The 23935-nt window shown below is 42.3% G+C and overlaps 1 protein-coding gene across 2 annotated transcripts in view; it reads left to right on the top strand.

Moving 5' to 3' along the window:
- Positions 1 to 23935, top strand: part of VSTM2L (V-set and transmembrane domain containing 2 like) — a 126507-nt gene that overhangs the window by 81562 nt on the left and 21010 nt on the right. The window contains exon 3 of one of the 2 annotated variants that reach the window (XM_073555273.1): positions 23184 to 23231. The exons of the other annotated variant lie outside the window; for it this stretch is intronic. Within the exon in view, the coding sequence (XP_073411374.1) occupies positions 23184 to 23231 (48 nt within the window). The remainder of the gene's footprint in view (positions 1 to 23183; positions 23232 to 23935) is intronic. 2 annotated transcript variants of the gene reach the window in all.

Here is a 23935-nt window from a genome sequence, read left to right as displayed (position 1 = left end):
CTGCCAAGGCAAACAGGATCATGGGGTGCATTAAAAGAGGTCTGGATACACATGATGAGAGCTTTATACTGCCTCTGTAAAAATTTCTGGTTAGACCGCACATGGAGTACTGTGTACAGTTTTGGGCACCGGTGCTCAGGAAGGATATAATGGAACTAGAGCGGGTGCAAAGGAGGGCAACAAAATTAATAAAGGGGATGGGGGAACTACAATACCCAGAGAGATTAGCAAAATTAGGATTATTTAGTCTAGAAAAAAGACGACTGAGGGGCGATCTAATAACCATGTATAAGTATATAAGGGGACAATACAAATATCTCTCTGAGGATCTGTTTATACCAAGGAAGGTGACGGTCACAAGGGGGCATTCTATGCGTCTGGAGGAGAAAAGGTTTTTCCACCAACATAGAAGAGGATTCTTTACTGTTAGGGCAGTGAGAATCTGGAATTCCCTGACTGAGGAGGTGGTGATGGCGAACTCAGTCGAAGGGTTCAAGAGAGGCCTGGATGTCTTGCTGGAGCGCAACAATATTGTATCTTACAGTTATTGATAGGATCTTTAGAAGGATGTAGATCTGGGGATTTATTCTGACAGAATTTTATAGGCTGAACTGGATGGACTAATGTCTTTTTTTCTGCCTTACTAACTATGTTACTATGTTATTTTTGGGTGACAATTTTTGGTCTCACAGCATTTGACTAGATTTTTTTTCTGCAGTTTTTTTCCTTTTAATAAAAAAAATATATATTTAAACACCTGAGAAAATGCACCCAGAGAATGCAGTCATTTGATAAAAAAACATCTTTGAGACAAATGCGCCATCAATTGTTTATAATGAGTTTCATTATTGTCTGTACTGACTAACATGTAGTGTATGGGCACAGCATTTTCTTGCACCAAAAACGTGTCAAAAAATGCCACCAAAAGCAATACAAGAAATGGCTTTTTTGAAGGAAAAAAAAGAGAAGAAAAAGTCCAGTATAAAATTATATCTCTTTTTTCCTGAAAAATGCAGGCAGTTTTCCTTTGGGATTTGCATTTATATTGAGTACAGGTGTTCCCCAATCCTGTGACGAGGTGCTCACCCTGCATGTTGAGCAAGCCACGCATGTTTGCACCTCTCACCATTCAGTTCTATGGGAATTTCCATAATATGACACAATAATAGCATATAAACACTAAACCAATTGTGGTCCTTCTCCGCAAAACTAGCATTCTTCCATATTTACTTAGTTTGGCAATGAATGGATATTGGGCATAAAGGGGACACTGACCAAAAGGGAACTAAATGGGCGAGAGATGGCAATTGGGAACTGTGCCTATTTTCCATTTAACTATTGAACTGCTACATACTGGGATTTTTACCTGAAAAAAACGCCCACTACTCTGTCTCTCTGCTCAACTGCTGCAGGGTATTTGCATAAGAAGAATATATAGAAGAGCCCCTGCGTGGTGCCTAATTCAGTCCCAGTGTCCTGACTGTAGCAATGACTAGTGGTCATCAAGACAAGAAGATGCAAAACTGGGGGGTGAGTGGCGAGGATGAGCAGCAGTGGGGCATCCGCGAGCATTGTACAGAGGAAGAGTGAGCAACTTGCACCTGACTCTGTCGCCCCCCAACTGTAGTTTGGTGGCTGGTGCACTGTTGGTCGCACATAGCTATGGCCAGTCACTGACGTCGTGACTGAAATACACAAAAAATACCACGTTCTATTCAGTCTCTGAACTCAACAAACCAGTTTTAGAAGAGCCTTTATTAAAATTAATAATTTAGAGAACTTTCCTTGCAAAACGAAAACATTTCTGCATTGGTTGACGTTCAGCTTGGCTTTATTTGATAGGATGTCTATATAAAGAACTGCTTCATGTTCTGGATCCTACAATATCTTGAACTAGTTTACTATTTCACATATAATGAATATGACTGCAGTGACCAAAGTGGGGAATTATATTAGCCTGTTATTTATTTTTAGGAAAAGTCCGATTAGCCGAGGGCCCCCTGTCCAGAAAAAAAAAGGGAACCCCATCCTAAAGCAGATAGAACATGTACGTCACAGATTAAGAACACAGAACATGTACATTAATGTTTAAATCAGCACTAACTAGGCATTAAAGGGGGTTGTCCAGTCTTAGGCCTCATACTCTCTGGCGATAAAATCGGTCGATTGCAATCCGATTTTTAATCGGATTGCACTCTGACCCATGTTAGTGAATGGGTGACCTCTCACTTGCGATTTTTTTTTTCTCATCCAAAATCGGTCTGAGAAAAAAAATCGCAGCATGCTGCGATTTGCAGCTATTTTCGCCAATAGAAGTCAATGGGTGCGATTTAAAAAAAGGACCAAAAAAGGACCATCTGTTTTCCATCCATTTTAAACGGATACATCACCATTCTGTGGTATAGAACACTGTAAATGGTCCTGTAAATGACTGTAGAAAAAGAATTGCTTGGAAAAAAAAAAACGGATGGAAAACGGATGGAAAGGTTAAAAATCGCATAGAAATGGCGTAACACTCGCATAACTCTCCACCCTTTTTTCCTGTCCAGAAATCGGACCGTTTTTTTAATCGCCAATGGGTATGAGGCCTTAAGCTATAAGTCTGCAGTCACTCAGTGTAACTGCAGACTTGTGAATCCTCTTATTGTGAGGATTCTCTGGTGCCGGTCATGTGACCGCAAGTATGCAATTTGGTTAACTTCCAACTAGACTTGTCAGGCTTCGCTCAATATGCTTGCATTGAGTGAGGCTGTGCCCATCTAGTCAGCACTATTCACTTGGCGGGCCGTGCGGTGCCTGCAAAAAAAAATACCTGCCTCCTGTCTTCATTGTAATACACACCCCCTGCCATCAGTGTCAGTTACGGCCCCGGAATCCTGCGCCCTACACTCCCTCCACAGTACATACCTCTTACAACCGTCTATGGGCACTGCATTCAAGGTTCTTCTGCGCAGGCGAGTCACTGTGACGTCCGGCGTTCACGCCGATAAGGTGATCTCCAACTTCCTCCATGCATAGTGATAGTTAGGAACCATGTGTATGAAAGGAGGTGACCGAGGCTGCCGTGTGCCTTCCCCTCTTTGAATAGTGTTCATATTAAAAATGTGCGGTTCCATACAGTTTATGACTGTGAATGTATTAATTTACTGTTACTGTAATGTGTATGTACTTGACATGTATTGTGTATAGGTAGGGAATGAGAGTCTTAGAATTGGCATAGTTAGCATAAGGCGTTTTCCCTACTGGGAGGAGCTACAGATGAGTGTAGTGCAGAGCAGTGGGATAATGATGAGACTATGTGGTTAGTGAGAAGTAGAGATGCAGCAGTGAGAGAAGGCAGTCAGATAGCCGTGGGAATGAGGTTGCCGAAGTAAGAAGGGACCCCAGGCTGAGGAACGTGCAAGTGGTCACCTTCTTAAACAGTAACCATTCCAAGGAGGATCCGGAGCCTACGGCCGGAATTGGGCAGAGCTGAGCACGCTTTTTATATTGAAAGGGGGAAAAAGGGAATGGGAGGAAGTTGGTGGACCTAAAGGCACAGACGTTGCAGAAGGGACGGAGATTGTCCAGCGGGGCAGAGATTGTTAGGGAAAGCTCCAGGAATGTCATTGCATGAGAACTGTGCTGCATCTGTAATAAGAATCCTGTTGCTAAGTAAAGTTAAACTGTTAAGCATGGACATAGATTCTGGAGTCGTTTGTGAGAACCAGGAATCTGGATCCAGGATGGCTGAGGCAGAAGGAACCCTAGAATCTAAAGTGAGTGTTCTACTTTTGTTTCCTTTGTGGGGTGCAGGGTGTTGGAATGCAACAGCACCTCGCCACGACTATCACCCTAGCCTCCTCACATGTACATAGTGATGACTATGTAGGGAAGAAGTGGGGAGACCACCTTATCGGAGGGCACACAGAGGGTCACTGGAGCGGAAGACGCTGGCACCTGTTCAGAACATCCCTGAATGCAGCGCCCATAGAAGGGAGAAAGAGGTATGGATTTTTGAGGCAGTGCAGGGCGCGTGCGCAGGATTCCGGGGCTGTAACTGATGTGCATGGGAGGGGGGTAGTATTACAATGAGGACAAGGAGCAGGGATTTCTTCCAGGCACCGCATGCCCTGGAACCTGGAAGAAATCATTAACATAAAGAAAGAATATAACATTTCTCAACATCAAGACCATTAATATGAGGCATACAGGTAGGACTAGTGTAACACTGCAGCTATCATCGAAAGGTTAACTGCATTTTTCATGCAATTCTAATCTGCTTAGTCCTAGTGATTCCGCCACTGAAAAAATGTCTGAAAACATGGACAAACCTTAAGAAGCTGATGCTTCTGAATTGCACCATTTGCTGATATTCTTCCTAGAGATATATGAACACATTTACAACTGGGCATTACTTTTCCGCTTATCGGTACTGTGTTCCCCTGTCCAATCAGTGCTGACCGTAGCATACTCTGTAGGGACAAACCCAGTTGGCAAGGGGAATCAGAAGACCTAATGTAGGAGAGGCACAAAGCAGAGCTCAACAAAAAGATGCTCCAAAATGATGTCTGAAGAGCTGACAACCCTAAGCTAAATAGCCAGACACTAATATCGTCATAGTGACAATATGCATCTGCAAATAAAAAAAAAAATAAAAATCATCAACTCCAATTGATTATGGGGTACGCTCACAAAGGCACAGCTTCACTGTTGATGTCCCTTTAATGACTAAGCTATAAATATTAATTTTCTAATCTTCTTACGGCTCGGCTCTCCCTCCCCTGACTCTAACAATCTTTCCTTATAGCCATGTGCTTGGATAAGAGGCAGTAATGCAAAAAATGTTCTGGAGATTTTAATGAGGGCTGCTGTCTGAGCAGAGTCCAGACACAATTCATTAACACAAACTGCAATTAATCTGAGAAGGACAGAGCATCAAAAGATGATGACAAGCCAATATGAGCCGGTCATGGAGTGCTTTCCGATACTCGCTGTCGACAGATCGCCCAACCTTAGCACTTTTTATGTTTTCTTTTTTTTAATGATGGCTAAGCTATATTGTATTAGGTCACAGTTCATCATTGACTGATTCTTTGGAGCCTGAGCAGTCATTTCATTTTCTACATAAACATCAAAAGCCCTCCATTCTTAATTGCATAGAAGAGGACATGTTCTCCTGTGTGGGCTCTCCATTAATTTACCTGAAATGTGCATGGAAAGTGCTAGGGATCAAACCTTATTAGTATAGAGTGCGAGACGTCTGACGGGTCATCTGGGAGCTGCTCGCTCATTATAGTGGTTCTCGATCCTGGGCATCTTGCCCAAATAAAGGGTACGAGGCGCTGCACACTGAAGTAAAAGCGCCATTGAATCTCTGGTGACAGATACGACGGATACTCTTTAAGTTGCTTGTTTTGCTTTTAGTTAATTGATTGCCATGTAAAGTTAAAGTAGGAGGTTGGATGATCAATCTTTTAACATAGAGAGTATCATGGCAGAGAGCTGAAAATTGTGGATGACTAGTCCTGGCCGTACAGCCCCTTCCTCAATTTATTCTCATGGGGGTCCGAGAAACTAGGACACTGAGATTTGTAGTGGACAGGGTCATTGTAATATTTCATGGGGAATGATTACACTTTTTTAACCCATCTTTTATTAGGCAAGGAAAGGGAAACCAGCGGCTTTACCACCCATGTAAAGTCCCCGCCATACATCTCACTGTATCTCAGCTTCCTCTTCACATCTTCAAAAACTTTGATAGTTTAGACATCACCTATTTCGATCAAAATAGATTTACTGTACTTCTTTTGTGCGCATTTTAGACCTTAAACCTTGCTCACGTTGTAGCACACACCACGTGAGTGTGACAGTGCCGCATGTTGGTACATTTTTTGGCATCAGTTTTGCTTTCCATGCTCTGCGGGGATCACTCGAAAATACCGCAACTGGTAATGTCAAGTATTTTAACTAAAATGGATCGGGCAGTGTAGTGTTAGAAAAACCAACTCAATGTTAATGCCTACGGAGCACGGTTTAGAGCACTGAGTGATAAGGGCAAGCTGCCAAGGTTTGTTGTAGTAAATGAGTCACAACTAGAAAGAATAGTGCTAAAAGTCGACTAGAGGTTTGCTGTGTTTTTTTTTTTTTTTTCTTTTTTTCATTACATGTAAGAGATGGAAATTGGTATTCTTAGGCGGCTTCAGTGCTTTAGCCCTCTCAGGTGATTCCTAACCAAAATGTTACACCCTTTTGGATAGGGTTATCAGGTTTTCCCTCCTTACAGAGCTTGCCATTTAAAGTGGATGGTGCAACAGAAGCGGAGGTGCTCATTCACCTCCACCTGTCGGCATGATCTTTGGCTGTATGTGGCAACCGTACCGTGGAACTCTACCTTCACAGATGCTGTAAAGCTCATCATATTGAGACAGATGGTGACACGGATCAAGGCTCAGCCCCGACATCTCCATCCTCTGTCATTCCCAAATGGATCTTTAAAGATGCAGATAATGAACACATAGATTAATAAGCAATGCAAGGGATGTTTCAACTTATTCTGCAGGAGTGCACCGCTTTTTTGGTTGCTGAAGGGCTGTGCACTCCTACTTGATCGACAGGTTGGACCAGCGGTATCTTCACACCACTGGCCAGATCTGTGCTCTCTCCAATGCGTCTGTAATGCAGTTTTGTCTCTGCAGCAGCTTATGGCCCTGTCACACATAGCGATCTCGCTAGCGAGATCGCTGCTGAGTCACAAGTTTTGTGACGTAACAGCGATCTCACCAGCGAGATCGCTGTGTGTGACAGTGATCAGCGACCGGCCCCCCTGCCGGTATCGCTGATCGCTGTAGGAAAGCCCTGGACATTTTTTTTGGTCGCTGGTCTCCCACTGGCCAGCACGCATCGCTGCGTGTGACAAGCGGGAGACCAGCGATCAGCGCGCTGGTAACTAAGGTAAACGCATGGTTTCTAAGCACAGCGCTATGCTTAGAAACCCTCTGTGTATCTTAGTTACCAGCGCGCTGATGCAGGGAGCTGGTAACTAAGTTACACATCGGGTTTCTAAGTGACGCACGTCCCTTAGAAACCCGATGTGTACCTTAGTTACCAGCTCTGTCTGACAGCTCACCAGTGATCATGTAGCGACTCACCAGCGATCCTGACACGTTGATATCGTTGTCGGGATCGCTGGTGAGTCGCTATGTGTGACGGGGCCCTTAGGCACACAGTGACATTGAAGCTGGCTGAGATGTGGATCAATGTAACCTCCTTTCATCCAGGAGACTTCAAAGCAGAGCTTACAAACTCAATAGAAAATAGCTTGTAAGCGCTGCATATGCTCATCCACCACTGATTAGATTGCAGCAGTGGCTATTAACCTAGGCAACTAGCAATCAACAACATAATTAAAATACACTCTGTTCTTGAGAACAGAGAGGATTTTTAATAACAAATATATTGCAAACTTTCATGTTACCCGTTAAAATGCAACCTTGGTTAAATGGGAACTGCAGTGTTTTAGTAATCAACAGTTTATATTGATTCCACATGTTAGGAAACATCTAAGTTACTCACCGGTGGTGGGATTTTCCAGAACCCATGATGGCACCACTCGAGTGAGGATCCGCCAATCCAGGACAGGAAAACTCTCCTCCACATCAGTTGGTTTACAGAGCATGAGAGGACCTCCAAATAATTATTTGTACATGCATATCTTCACCAGATTATTACTAAATATTACTGCACTCTTAATTTAATCACTCGACATGAAAAAGTGCACCCACAACCAGTGATGAGGGGGAAATATAAGGATGCTGCTCTGGAAAATTCCATTACTGGTGAGTAACTTAGATTTTTGCCTTCACCCATCACAGCACCACTTGATAGATTTATAGAGAATAACAATCCACCTTAGCGAGGGACCACCACTTGTAGAACGTTAGATCAGTTGAGGAGGATAAGTCTAGTCTATAGTGTCAATAGAAGGTTGAAGGAGAGGACCAAGTTGCTGCCTTACATATCTGGTCAATGGATACTTCCGCCTTTTCTGCCCAAGAAGTTGCAATTGCTTGAGTGGAATGAGCTTTAATTTCTTCTGGAATTAACACGTTACTGGCAGAATAAGCCATACTGATGGCCTCCCTAATCCACCTTGCTAAGGTGATCTTTGAGACTTTAATCCCTTTCCTAGCTTGAAAGGACACAATGATTGGGTTTTCATCCATCCTTTAGTTGCTGCTATATATTTAATAGGGGTTCTTCTCACATCTAGTGTTTGGATCTGCTCCTCTTTTGGGTTTTTTGGTGTATTACAAAAGGAGGGGAGTATGATTTCCTCACTTTTATGGAATCTACTAGCAACGTTAGGAAGATGGGCAGGGTCAGATCTCAAAATCACTCTATCTTCCAAAGTGTATGGGGTATTTACTGACAAAGCTTGAATATCACTGACCCTACGAGCTGATGTTAATGCTACTAGGATTATGGCCTTCAAAGTGAGATTTTTAATGGACATTTCCTGGTGGGGCTCAAAAGGACTTTTGGTCAACTGTTACAAAACTAAATTCAAATCCCAGGGAGGAATGTTTGGACTAGGGATTGGTATAGATCTATGGCAGGATTTAATAAACCGGATAATGTAACTACTAGCTGCTAAATTATAATTGTACAGCGCCTCCAAGGCTGACCAAGAAAACCATGGTCTTTTGGGCAAGAATGGGGCTATTAACATCACTTTTGCTTGATCTTCCCTGATTTTCCACAGAGTGGATGGTATCATCACTATAGGGGGAAAGGCGCAGACTAAGCCGGACCCCATGATATCTGGAAGGCGTCTACTGCATAAGGCTTTTTTTTTTGGGTTTAGAGAAGAAAAACTGTCCACTTTCCTGTTTCCTCTGTTGGTGAACAGGTCTATTTCTGGGACCCCCCCCATAGACCTATAATCTGCTGGAACACCGCAGGGTTCATTGACCACTCTCCCTGCCTTAACTGATTCTGACTCAGGAAATCTGCCCTGTCGTTTTCTTTCCCCTTTATGTGTAGTGTTGTTAGGGAAGAGGTGTTGCTCTGCAAAGCAAAAAAGGTCCCCAGTTATCTTCATCAAGGAGTGGGATCTTGTTCCCCCTTGATGCTTTATATAAGCAACTGTCACCCGGTTGTCCGACAATATATGAAGATGACGGCCCTGAAGGACAGGGAGAAACTTTTCTAATGCTTTCCTCACAGCCAATAAATCCCTCATGATGGAAGATTTATTTTCCTCATGGTTCATCCACACTCCCTGGACCACATCCTCTCTTACATGTGCCCCTCCATCCAGTCGTGCTTGCGTCTGTTGTTATGATATCTCTTATTGGATTTACCAATGGAACCCATTGATAGATTTTCTATGTCTATCCACGACTCCACAGTCTTTGAGGAAAGATTTAACCTTCCCTCCAAACACCCTCCTAACCGCTTTTGCCCTTTCAACAATTCCCACTGGCGCTGGGCCCACAATACTGCGGGGATGTAAGAGGTCAGGGTTTATAACAATGACATAGCCCTCCTGAAAGATATAATTAGTCTGTTCATGGCCTAGTAGGCTAAAGACATTACTTTGTATTTCTTCTGTTCTGTAAGAAAGCACATCTGATTTGTCGAGTTCAGTATGACACCCATACGTCTGAATCCTTAGTGGCTTCAGAGACGCAGTGAAGCTGCCGGAATGAGCAGCGCGCGTGCACAGATTTGCATGAGCTGGCGATGAGGCCAGCTCATGCAAATTATTTTATCACGCCCACAGGGGCGTGATAACATGTAAAGAGGGCTGACTAGTCTGGGGGAACTAACGCCCCATCGACTAGTCAAAGCCCTCTTTAGCAAAGGAAAAGTGGAGGTTATAAATGCTTTTTTAAAGCATTTAGTTAATTGAATAACGTTATACAGGGCTGATTAGGGAGGGAGTCTAATCACACTTAGCCGAATGGTGCTGGATTCGAGGACACAGACCTGAGAGATTCACTTTAATTCTTCTATTTTCCATTAGGTTTATGACATGATGTGATTGAAAACTGACTTCCTAAATCCTTGTAAGCTCTATGTAGAAACAGGAGGTTATTTTTTCCTGTATGACTCATCAGTTACTGCAAAAGTCAATTGCAGGGGGGGAAGGGCGGAGCAGATGGGTAAGGAGTTGAAGAGTGGAATGGTTTCTGCAGGGACTAGAGACTTCCTGTTTCTACATACAGCAGTGAAAAGAGAATAATTAGCTGTGTAGAAAGGTAAAATGAGCACTTGTAAGTTCACAGTGCTATATAATATGATGACTGCAATATATTAAGAGGATAAAAACTTTCATGGAAGTGCTTCTTTAACCCCTTCACCCCCAAGGGTGGTTTGCACGTTCATGACCGGGCCAATTTTTACAATTCTGACCACTGTACCTTTATGAGGTCATAACTCTGGAACGCTTCCATGGATCCCGGTGATTCTGACATTGTTTTCTCGTGACATATTGTACTTCATGTTAGTGGTAAAATTTCATTCAAATAACTTGCGTTTATTTGTGAGAAAAATGGAAATTTGGCGAAAATTTTGAAAATTTCGCAATTTTCCAACTTTGAATTTTTATGCCCTTAAATCACAGAGATACTGCACACAAAAAACTTGATAACTAACATTTCCCACATGTTTACTTTACATCAGCACAATTTTGGAACCAAAATTTTTTTTTGTTAGGAAGTTATAAGGGTTAAAAGTTGACCAGCGATTTCTCATTTTTACAACACCATTTTATTTTTAGGACCACATCACATTTGAAGCCACTTTGAGGGGTCTATATGATAGAAAATACCCAAAAGTGACACCATTCTAAAAACTGCACCCCTTAAGGTGCTCAAAACCACATTCAAGAAGTTTATTAACCCTTTAGGTGCGTCACAGGAATTTTTTTGAATATTTAAAAAAAAAAATGAACATCTAACTTTTTTTCACAAAAAAAATACTTCAGGTTCAATTTTTTTTTATTTTACCAAGGGTAACAGGAGAAATTGGACTGCAAAAGTTATTGTGCAATTTGTCCTGAGTACGCTGATACCTGATATGTGGGGGGGAACGACTGTTTCGGCGCATGGCAGAGCTCAGAATGGAAGGAGCGCCATTTTACTTTTTCAATGCAAAATTGGCTGGAATTCAGATCGGACGCCATGTCATGTTTGGAGAGTCCCTGATGTACCTAAACAGTGGAAACCCCCTACAAGTGACCCCATTTTGGAAACTAGACCGCCCAAGGAACTTATCTAGATATGTGGTGAGAACTTTGAACCCACAAGGGCTTTACAGAAGTTTATAACGTACAGCGGTACAATTAAAAAATCATATTTTTTCCACAAAAATGATCTTTTCACCCCAATTTTTATTGTCCCAAGGGTAACAGGACCCTAAAAGTTATTGTGCAATTTGTCCTGAGTACGCTGATACCCCACATGTGGGGGTAAACCACTATTTGGGCGCATGGCAGAGCTCGGAAGGGAAGCAGCGCCATTTGACGTTTTTGGCTGGAATTGAGATCGGACACCATGTCGCGATTGGAAAACCCCTGATGTACCTAAACAGTGGAAACCCCCCACAAATGACACCATTTTGTAAACTAGACCCCCCAAGGAACTTATCTAGATGTGTGGTGAGCACTTTGAACCCCCCAGTGCTTCACAGAAGTTTATAACGCCCGGGCGTGAAAATAAAAAATTCGTATTTTTTCCACAAACATGATCTTTTAGTCACCATTTTTTTTATTTTCCCAAGGGTACCAGGAGAAATTGGACCCCAAACGTTGTTGTCCAATTTGTCCTGAGTACGCTGACACCCCATATGTGGGAGAAAACTACTGTATGGACACACGTCAGGGATCGGAAGGGAAGTAGTGACGTTTTGGAATGCAGACTTTGATGGAATGGTCTGCGGGTGTCATATTGCCTTTGGAGAGCCCCTAATGTACCTAAACTATTGAAACTCCCCACAAGTGACCCCATTTTGGACACTAGACCCCCCACGGAACTTATCTAGATGTGTGGTGAGCACTTTGAACCCCCAAGTGCTTCACAGAATTTTATAACGCTCGGACGTGAAAATAAAAAAATCATTTTTTTCCACAAAAATGATATTTTTGCCCCCAATTTTTTATTTTCCTAAGGGTAACAGGAGAAATTGGACCCCAAAAATTGTTTTGCAATTTGACCTGAGTAGGCTGATACCCTACATGTGGGGGTAAAACACTGTTTGAGTGCATGGCAGAGCTTGGAAGGGAAGGAGCACCATTTGACTTTTTCAACTCAGAATTGGCTGGAATTGAGATCAGACGCCATGTTGCGTTTGGAGAGCCCCTGATGTGCCCAAACAGTGGAAACCCCCAATTCTAATTCCAACCCGAACCCCAACACACCCCTAACCCTAATCTCAGCCCTAACCCTAGCCCTAACCCTAACCCTAATGGAAAAATGAAAATAAATACATTTTTTTTTATTTTATTATTTTTCCCTAACTAAGGGGGTGATAACGGGGGGTTTGATTTACTATTTATGGCGGGTTTTATGTTTGGCGGCTGTCGCACGCTAAAAGACGTTTTTTATTGTAAAAATAGTTTTTGCATCACCACATATTGAGAGCTATAATTTTTCCGTATTTTGACCCACCGAATCATGTGAGGTCTTATTTTTTCGGGACAAGTTGACGTTTTTATTGGTACCATTTTCGGGCACGTGACATTTTTTGATCGCTTTTATTCCGATTTTTGGGACGCAGAATGAACAAAAACCAGCGTTTCATGAATTTCTTTTGGGGGGGTGCGTTTACACCGTTCCACGTGCGGTAAAATTGATAAGGCGGTTTTATTCTTCGGGTCAGTACGGTTACAGCGATACCTCATTTAGGTCGTTTTTTTATGTTTTGTCGGTTTTATGCAATGAAAACTATTTTATATAAAAAATAATTATTTTTGCATCGCTTTATTCTGCGAGCTATAACTTTTTTATTTTTTCGCTGATGATGCTGTGTGGCGGCTCGTTTTTTGCGGGACAAGATGACGTTTTCAGCGGTACCATGGATATTTATATGCGTCTTTTTGATCTCACGTTATTACACTTTTTGTTTGGCGGTATGATAAATCATTATTTTTTGCTTCGTTTTTTATTTTTATTTTTTAAGGGGTTCGCTAAAGGGGTTAACTAATGGGACAGTTTTATAAGGCGGGTCGTTACGGACGCGGCGATACCTAATATGTGTACTTTTATTGTTTTTTTTTTTTTATTTCCAAAAAATGGATTTATTTGGGGGAATATTTTTTTTTTTCTAACTTATTTGGCGATTTTTTTAAAAATTTTATTTTAACACTTTTTTTTTTATTTTTTTTTAACTTTATTAAATAGTCCCAGGTGGGACATCACTGTCCTGTGACAGATCGCTGATCTGTCACATCACAGATCACTGTGACAGATCAGCAATCTGTCACAGGCAGTGCAGAAGGCTTCCTCATGCCTGCGCTTTGCAGGCACTGAGGAAGCCAGCTTCCTGCAGGCCCCCGAATGCCCCCGTCACCATCTTGGATTCGGGGGCCTGCAGGAAAGTAGCCCCCCCGCAGCAGCGCTGCACATTGCTCTGCAGTGGGGGGCTCAGGGAAGCACGGAGGGAGCCCCCTCCCTGCCGATGCTTCCCTTTAACCCCCGGTACACCGCGATCATGTTTGATCGCGGTGTGCAAGGGGTTAACGTGTCGGGGGCGGTCCGTGACCGCCCCTGACACATTGTGCCGGGTGTCAGCTGTGATAATCAGCTGACACCTGGCCGCGATCAGCGGCGCTCACCACGTGGGCGCTGCTGATCGCGGTAGACGTACTATCCCGTCCATGGGCATAGGGGCCCGGGTCCCATGGACGGGATAGTACGTCTGATGTCAGGAAGGGGTTAACAATGGTAAGAAAATGCTGGGAGTTGTTGCTACCAGCTATCGTCAGACTATGGACCACCATACAGGAACCATAGCAGTAATGAGACTCGGGCAGTATCACAAAAAATGTACATCTACAGGTGCTTCTCAGTAAATTAGAATATCATCAAAAAGTTAATTTATTTCAGTTCTTCAATACAAAAATTATAACTCATATAAAGTCATTACAAACAGAGAGATCTATTTCAAGTGTGTATTTCTGTTAATGTTGATGATTACGGCTTACAGCCAATGAAAACCCAAAAGTCATTATCTCAGTAAATTAGAATAATTAACAAAAACATCTGCAAAGGCTTCCTAAGGCTAGCTTCACACTAGCGTTTTGGGCTGCTAAGCCCCGCCCCGTGCCCGCCCTCTCTAGTCATCTCCGCCTAGTATCGCACACGGCTGCATGCGATCTGCACACCCTATCTTTAGCATAGGGTGCGCAGACTGTGCACTAGTAGAATTTTGCGTGCGCTGCGCCCTTTTGATGGTGCGCCGGTGTGCGCCGAATGCACCCTGTTGCATTTTGGTGCGCTGGGAGCACCGCCCAAAGGGCGCAGCGCACGCAAAAGTCTACTAGCGCACGGTCAGTGCACCCTATGCTAAAGATAGGGTGTGCAGATCGCATGCAGCCGTGTGCGATACTAGGCGGAGATGACGGAGGGGCTGGGGCTTAGTGGCAGCCGTGCGCTGCGGCCCAAAACGCTAGTGTGAAGCTAGCCTAAGTGTTTAAAACGGTCCCTTAGTCTGTTTCAGTTGGCTCCATAATCATAGGGAAGACTGCTGACTTGACAGATGTCCAGAAGGCAGTCATTGACACACACCCCAAGGAGGGAAAGCCACAAAATGTCATTGCTAAAGAAGCTGGCTGTTCACAGAGTGCTGTATCAAAATATATTAATGGAAAGTTGAGTGGAAGGAAAAAGTGTGATAGAAAAAGGTGCACAAGCCACTGGGATAACCACAGTCTTGAAAGGATTGTTAAGCAAAGGCCATTCAAAAATTTGGGGGAGATTCACAAGGCGCGGGCTGCTGCTGGAGTCATTTTTCAAGAGCACACACAGACGTATCCAGGACATGGGCTACGAGTGTCACATTCCTTGTGTTAAGCCACTCATGACCAATAGACAATGCCAGAAGCGTCTTACCTGGGGCAAGGAGTAAAAGAACTGGACTGTTGCTCAGTGGTCCAAGGTGTTTTCAGATGAATGTAAATTTTGCATTTCATTTGGAAATCAATGTCCCAGAGTCTGGAGGAAGAGTGGAGAGGCCACAATCCAAGGTGCTTGAGGTCTAGTGTGAAGTTTCCACAATCAGTGATGGTTTGGGGAGCTATGTCATCTGCTTGGTGTAGATCCACTGTGTTTTATCAAGACCAAAGTCAGCGCAGCCATCTACCAGGAAATTTTAGAGCACTTCATGCTTCCCTCTGCCTATAAGCTTTTTGGAGTCCAGCAGGACTTGGGACCTGTCCACACTGCCAAAATTACCAGTACTTGGTGTAAAAACAACAGTATTAGTGTGCTTGATTGGCCAGCAAATTTGTCTGACCTTAACTCCGTAGAAAATCTATGGGGTATTGTCAAGAGGAAGATGAGAGACACCAGACCCAACAATGCAGGCAAGCTGAATGCTGCTATCAAAACAACCTGGGCTTCCATAGCACCTCAGCAGTGTCACAGGCTGATCGCCTCCATGCAACACTGCATTGATGCAGTAATTGATGCAAAAGGAGCCCCAACCAAGTATTGAGTGCATTTACTGAACATACATTTCAGTAGGCCAACATTTCGGATTTTAAAATCATTTTTCAAGCTTGTGTTATACACTACCGTTCAAAAGTTTAGGGTCACTTAGAAATTTCCTTATTTTTTAAAGAAAAGCACAGTTTTTTTTCCCAATGAAGCTAACATTAAATGATTAAGAAATACACTCTATACATTGTTAATGTGGTAAATGACTATTCTAGCTGCAAACGTCTGGTTTGTAATGCAATATGTTCGTAGTGTATAGAGTCCCATTTCCAACAACCATCACTCAGGTAAGTGTTCTTATGGTTCTTTGTGTTTGCTAACTGTGTAAGAAGACTAATGGATGGTTAGAATACCCCTGAAAACCCTTGTGCAAGTATGTTAGCACAGCTGAAAACAGTTTTGCTGATTAGAGAAGCTATAAACTTGACCTTACTTTGAGCTAGTTGAGAATCAGCATTACATTTGTTGGTTCCATTAAACTCTCAAAATGGCCAGAAAAAAAAACTTTCATGTGAAACTCGACAGTCTATTCTTGTTCTTAGAAATGTAAGCTATTCCATGAGAGAAATTGCCAAGAAACTGAAGATTTCCTACAATGGTGTGTACTACTCCCTTCAGAGGAGAGCACAAACAGGCTCTAACCAAAGTAGAAAGAGAGGTGGGAGGCCACACTGCACAACTGAGCAACAAGACAAGTACATTGGAGTCTGTACTTTGAGAAGTCGACACCTCACAGGTCCTCAACTGGCAGCTTCATTAAATAGTACACGCAAAACACCAGTGTCAACGTCTACAGTGAAGAGGCGACTCCGGGATGCTTGGCTTCAGGACAGAGTGGCAAAGAATGTCCCCAAACACACTTCCCATTTTCATAATGTCCCCTCCACACTATCGCTCTCCATAATCTCACACCCACTCTGACCCTCTCCATAAGATTTCCTTCACACAGCTCTTTTCCATAATGTTCCCTCACACATACTCCCCCTCTCCATAATGTCCCCTCAAACTGCACCTCTCAATATCTCCCCCGAACTGCCTCTCTGTATAAAGTCCACCCACTGTACACTATACTATACACCGTTTCACAATTGCACCCTAATTGCCTCAATGTCCCAAATTGCCCCCTGTCTACTGTAGGTCCATAATGTACCCATTGCCCCATAATGTCCCCCATTGCTGTATGCTGTACCCTGGAAAGTAAAACCAAGCACAGAACCAACACATTTCATTTCTGGTGCAGGCCTGTTGTAGTCTTCTATCTCCTGGCAGCTCCATCTAAGGGAAAGTAAAACATTACATAGCCCATTGACTTTCACAGTAACTATCTGTGTAATGCAGGTTTGGGTGGGCCCTTCTGGAGAAAGAGATAATATGACCAACATTTTCTGACTATAAGATAAGGATTTTTAGAAAAGGAGACTCCCTCCATTCATTCGGATTTCACTAATGAGGTAGTTTTGTAAATTAGGCAAACACTTTAACTAAGTGAAAAGTGGCCAGTGTTTGCTTTTATTTTATTACTGCTGCTCTGCTGATTATATTGCTTTTTTCTTTTCTTTAGTGCGCCTAATATGGTAATGTGTATGGTCTTAACCAAGGGGGCGTCGTTCATAGGCTATATATGCAGAGCAGCCTGTACACCCTTCCTTCAGAGAATCTTCCTGTTGGAAGATCATAAAAATGAACATATCGGGAGCACTAAATAAAAAGTGCTATGTCTCTGGAGCAGTATGTCGGATTTAAAAAACAAACAAAAAAAAAAGCAATAAAGGTAATGCTCAGGGGGGAATAAATTAAAAGCAAAAACTGGCCACTTCGGACCTGGTGACAAGTCCTCCTTAAGCATCAGCATGGCAACCACTTATTTACCCATTTTCGATTGAACTTAAAGGGGATATACTGTACTTAAAAACAAAAAAAATGTGCCCAAGCACTAATAGGCTACCTACCTGCTTGTTGTGCTTGGTCTTCTCCACCAGCACATAGTGGTCACACGTCACGTCAACAGAGCAGTGGTTTCTCTTCCCATTGACATGACGTGAGTGACTACTGGTGTCATGCTGATCGACAGCTGGCTTCCGCTGCCTAACTGGTTGAAGCTGGCTGTCAATCAGCATGACACCAGTAGTCCTGCTCCGTCAACAGGAAGAGAAACTGGTGTTCTGTTGACAGGGAGTAGCTGAATCTCTGGCAGGAGCGGTCAGTGACTGGCGCCGGTAGGGCAGGTAGCTACCTCTGTTAGCAACTCCATGCCCTTTTTTTTTTAAAGTCCTGGATATCCTCCTTAACTTGCTTGACGTTGCTCAGCCATAACATCTATATGTGCTTGATTGAAGTGGATTAAAGGCATATTGTTTTACTACTTGGGACTGTCCCCTTTAAACCATATAAGAGAGGTGGAGAGTGTGGCGTGTATGGACGGTGACTGCTAATATTCAGCATATTCCTCACATAAGCACCCACTCACACTGAAATTGGCTCAGAGCCAGCCTATGGTATAAGATCCCATTTCTCAAAGAGATTACACAGCTTTAGAATAAAAATATGGCAGACATGGAGAAAAATGTGCAGAACCAAGACTTATTGTAAATGCTATTCTATCTAGAGGCTTGGAGAAGACAATGCTGCGGAATTATAAATCGTGTCTTCTATCTACTTTATTGTGGATGGATGAGAAATTGATGTAATATATAATATTGTATATCCACTAAATTCCTTCATTAAAAGAGTTGCCTCATTAATTGTGTTTTCAGGAGCATTCATTGCTACCTGATTGCTGCGGACCTGTGTGTGCTCAGTGATTGATAATTTGGGCCAGTAGCTGTAAAGAAAGAAGCTGTAAAAGCGGTGCTCCTTGCCTAGGAAACAGGCCACCTCTGATAGACTGCAGAGGTTGGACGTAACCTAGGCAATAAACTATAAAATGAAAAATTCCTTCGTTATTTGAGAATGGAGCAGATTTTTAATAACAGGCAAGTTGATAAACCTGTTTTAAATAGTGGAGCATTTTCTGAGGATATATTCTCTTTAATCTTCCATTGATTTTATTAGGAACAGTGTATCGCTTTAGTTTGCCAATGGTGGCCCTGCATCAGAATTGTCCCCTTGCTGCTGGATTGTACCTGTACCAGGATTTGCATCTGATCGCTGGACACCCTTTATGGTTAGGAGACCGTCCAACAAATAGAGATTGTCCCAAGTGTGATTGCATTTAGGAGGACCTTTCAGAGTTTTTTTTATTTTAGCTGCGTGCCTCCTCCATTTGGTGCTATTCCACTGATTTGGGAGTCTTTTTCTCTTTTATGCCCCCCAGTTCTAAAGTTATGCCACCTGCTAATAATGGTGCAACTTTTCCTTTCAACCAGTTGGGCGTGTACCATGCAGCTTCTTTGTGGGAGCGGCTGTGTTTTGATTGGACAGTGTCAGAGGAGAAAAAACAAAGGCCTACAGAGAAGTTCTGAGGCACACGCCCAGTTGGCTGAAAGGAAAATATGCACTATTATTACGGGGGTATAACTTTGGAAAGGAGGAGCGCAGAAAATTAGGAAAAACTGTTCCAGAATCAGTGGAGGAGCGCCATTCAGAGGAAGTGCTCCAGTTTAAATTAAAAATAAATAACGTGAAGGGTTCTCTTTAAAGATTTAGGACTTTGTAGTAAAATGTATCAGTCACAAATGTTTCAGCATGTATTATAGGGATATACATTTCGTAGACATACTCTCAAACCAACATCTAGTGTACCTATTCGGCAAGGGTTTTTTGCTACAATTGGGCTCGTTTTCTGTGTCATTTGTAGGTCCATGCTGGGACATATAGGATATAGCGTCCTGAATAGTATAACTACCCTTCAGGATTTTACTGGATATAGCCACTACCGTTACAAAGCCAAGGAAAAAAAATATCAATATAAATGTCCGTTTAGCCACAAATTTAGAGATTCTATGCAGGTAGTAATTACATATTGGAGATATTGAGATGAATGCAGATAAGCTCAGCCGCAGATGATAAGTACTTTGCAATGTCGTGACCTTCAATGTGAGCTGTTTTGCTGCGATGCTATGAGTGTTGCTGTATACTGTACATATTTTATATTGGCTCTGGCAACAATTAAGAGACCACCACATCAAAACCCTGTGATGGGCAGCCCATTCTCCAGACCTGAACCTCATTGAAAACCTCTGGAATGTAATCAAGAGGATGATAGTCACAAGCCATCAAACAAAGAAGAACTGCTTACATTTTTGCGGCAGAAGCAGTGTGAAAGACTGGTGGAAATCATGCCAAGACGCATGAAAGCTGTGATTAAAAATCATGGTTATTCCATAAAATATTGATTTCTGAACTCTTCCTGAGTTAAAATATTAGTATTGTCGTTTCAAAATGATTATGAACTTGTTTTCTTTGCATTATTTGAGGTCTGAAAGCATTGGTTTTTTTTTTAAAATTTTGACCATTTCTCCTTTTCAGAAAAAAAAAGAATTGCTTGGAAATTCGGAGACATGTTGTCAGAAGTTTTATAGACTAAGAGAACAATTTACATTTTACTCAAAAATATACCTATAAAGAGAAAAATCAGACAAACTGAACATTTGGAAGTGGTCTCTTAATTTTTGCCAGAGCTGTACAGTGTGTGTGTGTATGTGTATGTGTGTGTGTGTGTGTGTGTGTGTGTGTGTGTGTGTATATATATATATATATATATATATATATATATATATATACACACACACGTGCGTTTTATTCAGTTCTGCATGGGTAATATACTGAAAAGCATTTATCTTGCACTGTGCCTTTGCTTTTGTACATCGTATAGCACTTAGATGTAAAACTTGAGGCTCCTAGGCCACAATTCATCACAGACCATACTTTATTCGTGACACGTGTATCCTTATAAATACAAAGAGGCCTTTAAGCATGCAATGATTTCATCCCCAATAGATTAACCTCAGAAGACCTTATAGGGTGTAAGTGAAAGTGTATTGGGTCGTATGTCGGCTGATTATGGGTATAAAGCTTACATGTCTCTATATAACAAGCCCAAATGAATGTATCTACAGTGGGGAAAATGAGTATTTGATACAATGATGATTTTTGCATGTTTTCCCACCTACAAAATATGGAGAGGTATGTAATTTTTTTTTTGTATATAAACTTCAACTGTGAGAGGCAGAATCTGAAAACAAAAAAAAACAAAACAGGCAATCACATTATATGATTTTTACATATTTAAATTGTATTTTATTGCATGGAATAAGTATTTGATCACCTACCAACCAGCAAGAATTCGGGCTCTCACAGACCTGTTAGTATTTCTTTAAGAAGCCCTCCTACTCTGCACTCATTACCTGGATTAATTGCACATGTTTGAACTTATTAACTGTATAAGAGACACCTGTCCACACACTCAGTCACACTTCAACCTCTCCAACATGGCCAAGATCAAATAACTGTCTAAGGACAACTAGGACAAAATTGTAGACCTGCACAAAGCTGTGATGTGCTACAGAACAATAGGCAAGCAGCTTGGTGAGAAGGCAACAACTGTTAGTGCAATTATTAGATAATGGAAGAAACACAAGATGACTGTCTATCTTGCTGGGTCTCCATGCAAGATCTCGCCTCGTCAGGTAAGGATGATTCTGAGAAATGTCAGGAATCAGCCCAGAACTACACAGGAGGATCTGGTCAATGTATTGAAGAGAGCTGGAACCACAATCTCAATAGTTACCGTTAGTAACACACTACACCGTCATGGATTAAAATCCTGCAGGAAACTCATGGTCACCCTGCTCACGCAAGCACATGTCCAGGCCTTTTGAAATTTGCTAATTACCATCTGGATGATCCACAGAAGGCATCGAAGAAGGTCATGTGGTCAGATGAGACCAAAATAGAATTTTTTGGTGTCAACTTCACTCGTCGTGTTAGGAAGTAGAAGAAGGATGAGTACAACCCCAAGAACACCATCCTATTCGTGAAGCATAGTAGGGGAAACATCATACTTTGGAGGTGGTTTTCTACAAAGGGGACAGGCCAAATGCACCTTGTTGAAGGGAGGATGGATGAGGTCATGTATCGCAAGATTTGTGCCAACAACCTTCTTCCATCAGCAAGAGCACTGAAGATGGGTCGTGGCTGGGTCTTCCAGCATGACAATGGCCAGAAACACACAACCAGGGCAACTAAGGAGTGGCTCCGTAAGAAGCATTTCAAGTTTCTGGAGTGGCCTAGCCACTCTCCAGATCTGAGCCCAATAGAAAATCTTTGGCGGGAGCTGAAACTCAGTGTTGCCCAGTAACAGTCCCAAAACCTGAAAGATGTTGAGAAGATCAGTATAGAGGAATGGGCCAAAATCCATGCAAACTTGGTCAAGAACTACAGGAAAAGTTTTTCTCTATAACTGCAAGCCAAGGTTTCTGTAGAAAATATTAAGTTCTGTTTTTATATTGTATCAAATACATATTTCATGTAATAAAATGCAAATTAGTTATGTAAAATTATACAATGTGATTTTCTTTTTTTTTAATATTCTATCTCTCACAGTTTAAAGCGAACCTGTCATCAGTTTTGGCTGATATAACATGCGGCCACTGCCTTTCAGGGCTTATTTATAGCATTCTGTAATGCTGCAGTACTGCAGTGCGCAGGTGCTGGGCCACTCTGACCTGCAGTATAAAAACGTTGGAGATCTGAACCCTCATGTCACGGGGTCCTTCTCTGGTATCACACAATCAACAGAGCAAGCGAAGAGTGAACAATTCCAAGACCTTTATTCAGGCAAAAATATGAAAAGGTCCATATTCAGTCCACCACACAAAGGATAAGATAGTCCAGAATAAGAATGCAGTCCAGTATCAAGATAAAATGTCCAGGGAACGAGATTCCAAAACTCTACCACCAGGGGATAAAAATGGGTCCTTCTCTCTCTGAAGTGCTGTCTGTACACGATCCTGTCCACACCGGAACTGACTTGTCCAGCTGCTGTTCTCCCCACCCCCTTCCTTGTCCAGGGGTAGTCAAACAAGTTGGGGCGGTTTCCAGGTTTTCAGAGGAGAACAAAGGGCCTTAGGGATTAATGCACTACAGGGGGTCATCAAGAGACAGATACAATGAGGCTGTAGACTTACAATGTAATAAGAAAAACACTATGAAAATAACTGAAATAGAAAAATAGGAATATACAAAAAATGATATCCACATAACATCACACCATCACACCTCATTTGGTTGGTTTTATGGCCATGATATGGGGCATATTTACCAGCAGTCATCCCTGTGGATCCAGTGTTGGTCACTCCTGGAACAGGACATAATCAACTCCAGTCTTGATAAATTTCCCTCTATTGCCAGCTTCCCTGTGGTATTAGATTGCTTCATTACGATAAGCTATAGCATGGAATCAGGGTGCTGGCGGTAAAGGAGAGATATGACTTCTTATTGACATTGCTTTATCTAACTTAATTTATTAATTTTATCTTGCAGTTAAAATCTCTACCAGGGACTCCGGAGAAAGGCGCCACTAAGATAAGTGTGAGTGTCACATAAAAAGGACAATTTGCTTTACATGTTGTAATTAACTTAGAATATAATTAATAAAGTTGCTTTTTTGGAAGTGCATTGAGCAGCAGGGTGGTGTGCTGGTAAAAGGGGGAAAAAAACCCAAAACTCTTAAATCTTCTGCCTGAGTGAGTGTGAACGAGCTGAGTGTAACCTGAGCGTAAGTGCGAACTGTGGTAAGTGTGTGACTTGTGATTCAGTGAAGAGGTATTTGGAAAACCCTTTACAAATACCTGTGTGAGTTGCTGAATTGAGGGTTGCTGAGTGCTTTCTACCTGTTCAATTTTTGGGGGGCTTGTTTAACCTATTCTCTCTCTCTACAGGGTTAATCTCTTATTTTACTCTGTGTTTTTAAGGGTTAACTATATTGCATTTAAATCTTGAGGTGTAACTATTCACAAGGGGTTAATTAAGGGTGGGAGTTCATAATTAAGGGTTTATAAGGGGCAGCTGGTTGGGGCTCAACTCCTTTTGGAAGCGCATTGAGCATCAGGGTGGTGTGCTGGTAAAAGGGGGAAAAAAAACAAAAAACTTTTAAATCTTCTGCCTGAGCGAGCGTGAACAAGCTGAGTGTGACCTGACCGTAAGTGCGAACTATGGTGAGTGTGTGACTTGTGATTCAGTGACTTTGGATTCAGGGAGTTTCCAAGGGAGGTATTACTGAATTACTGTAATAT

Source organism: Dendrobates tinctorius, unplaced genomic scaffold (genome assembly GCF_039654945.1).
Source record: "Dendrobates tinctorius isolate UK_male_01 unplaced genomic scaffold, ASM3965494v1 ptg000223l, whole genome shotgun sequence".
NCBI lineage: Eukaryota > Metazoa > Chordata > Amphibia > Anura > Dendrobatidae > Dendrobates > Dendrobates tinctorius.
This window is presented reverse-complemented; position numbering and strand designations above follow the sequence as displayed.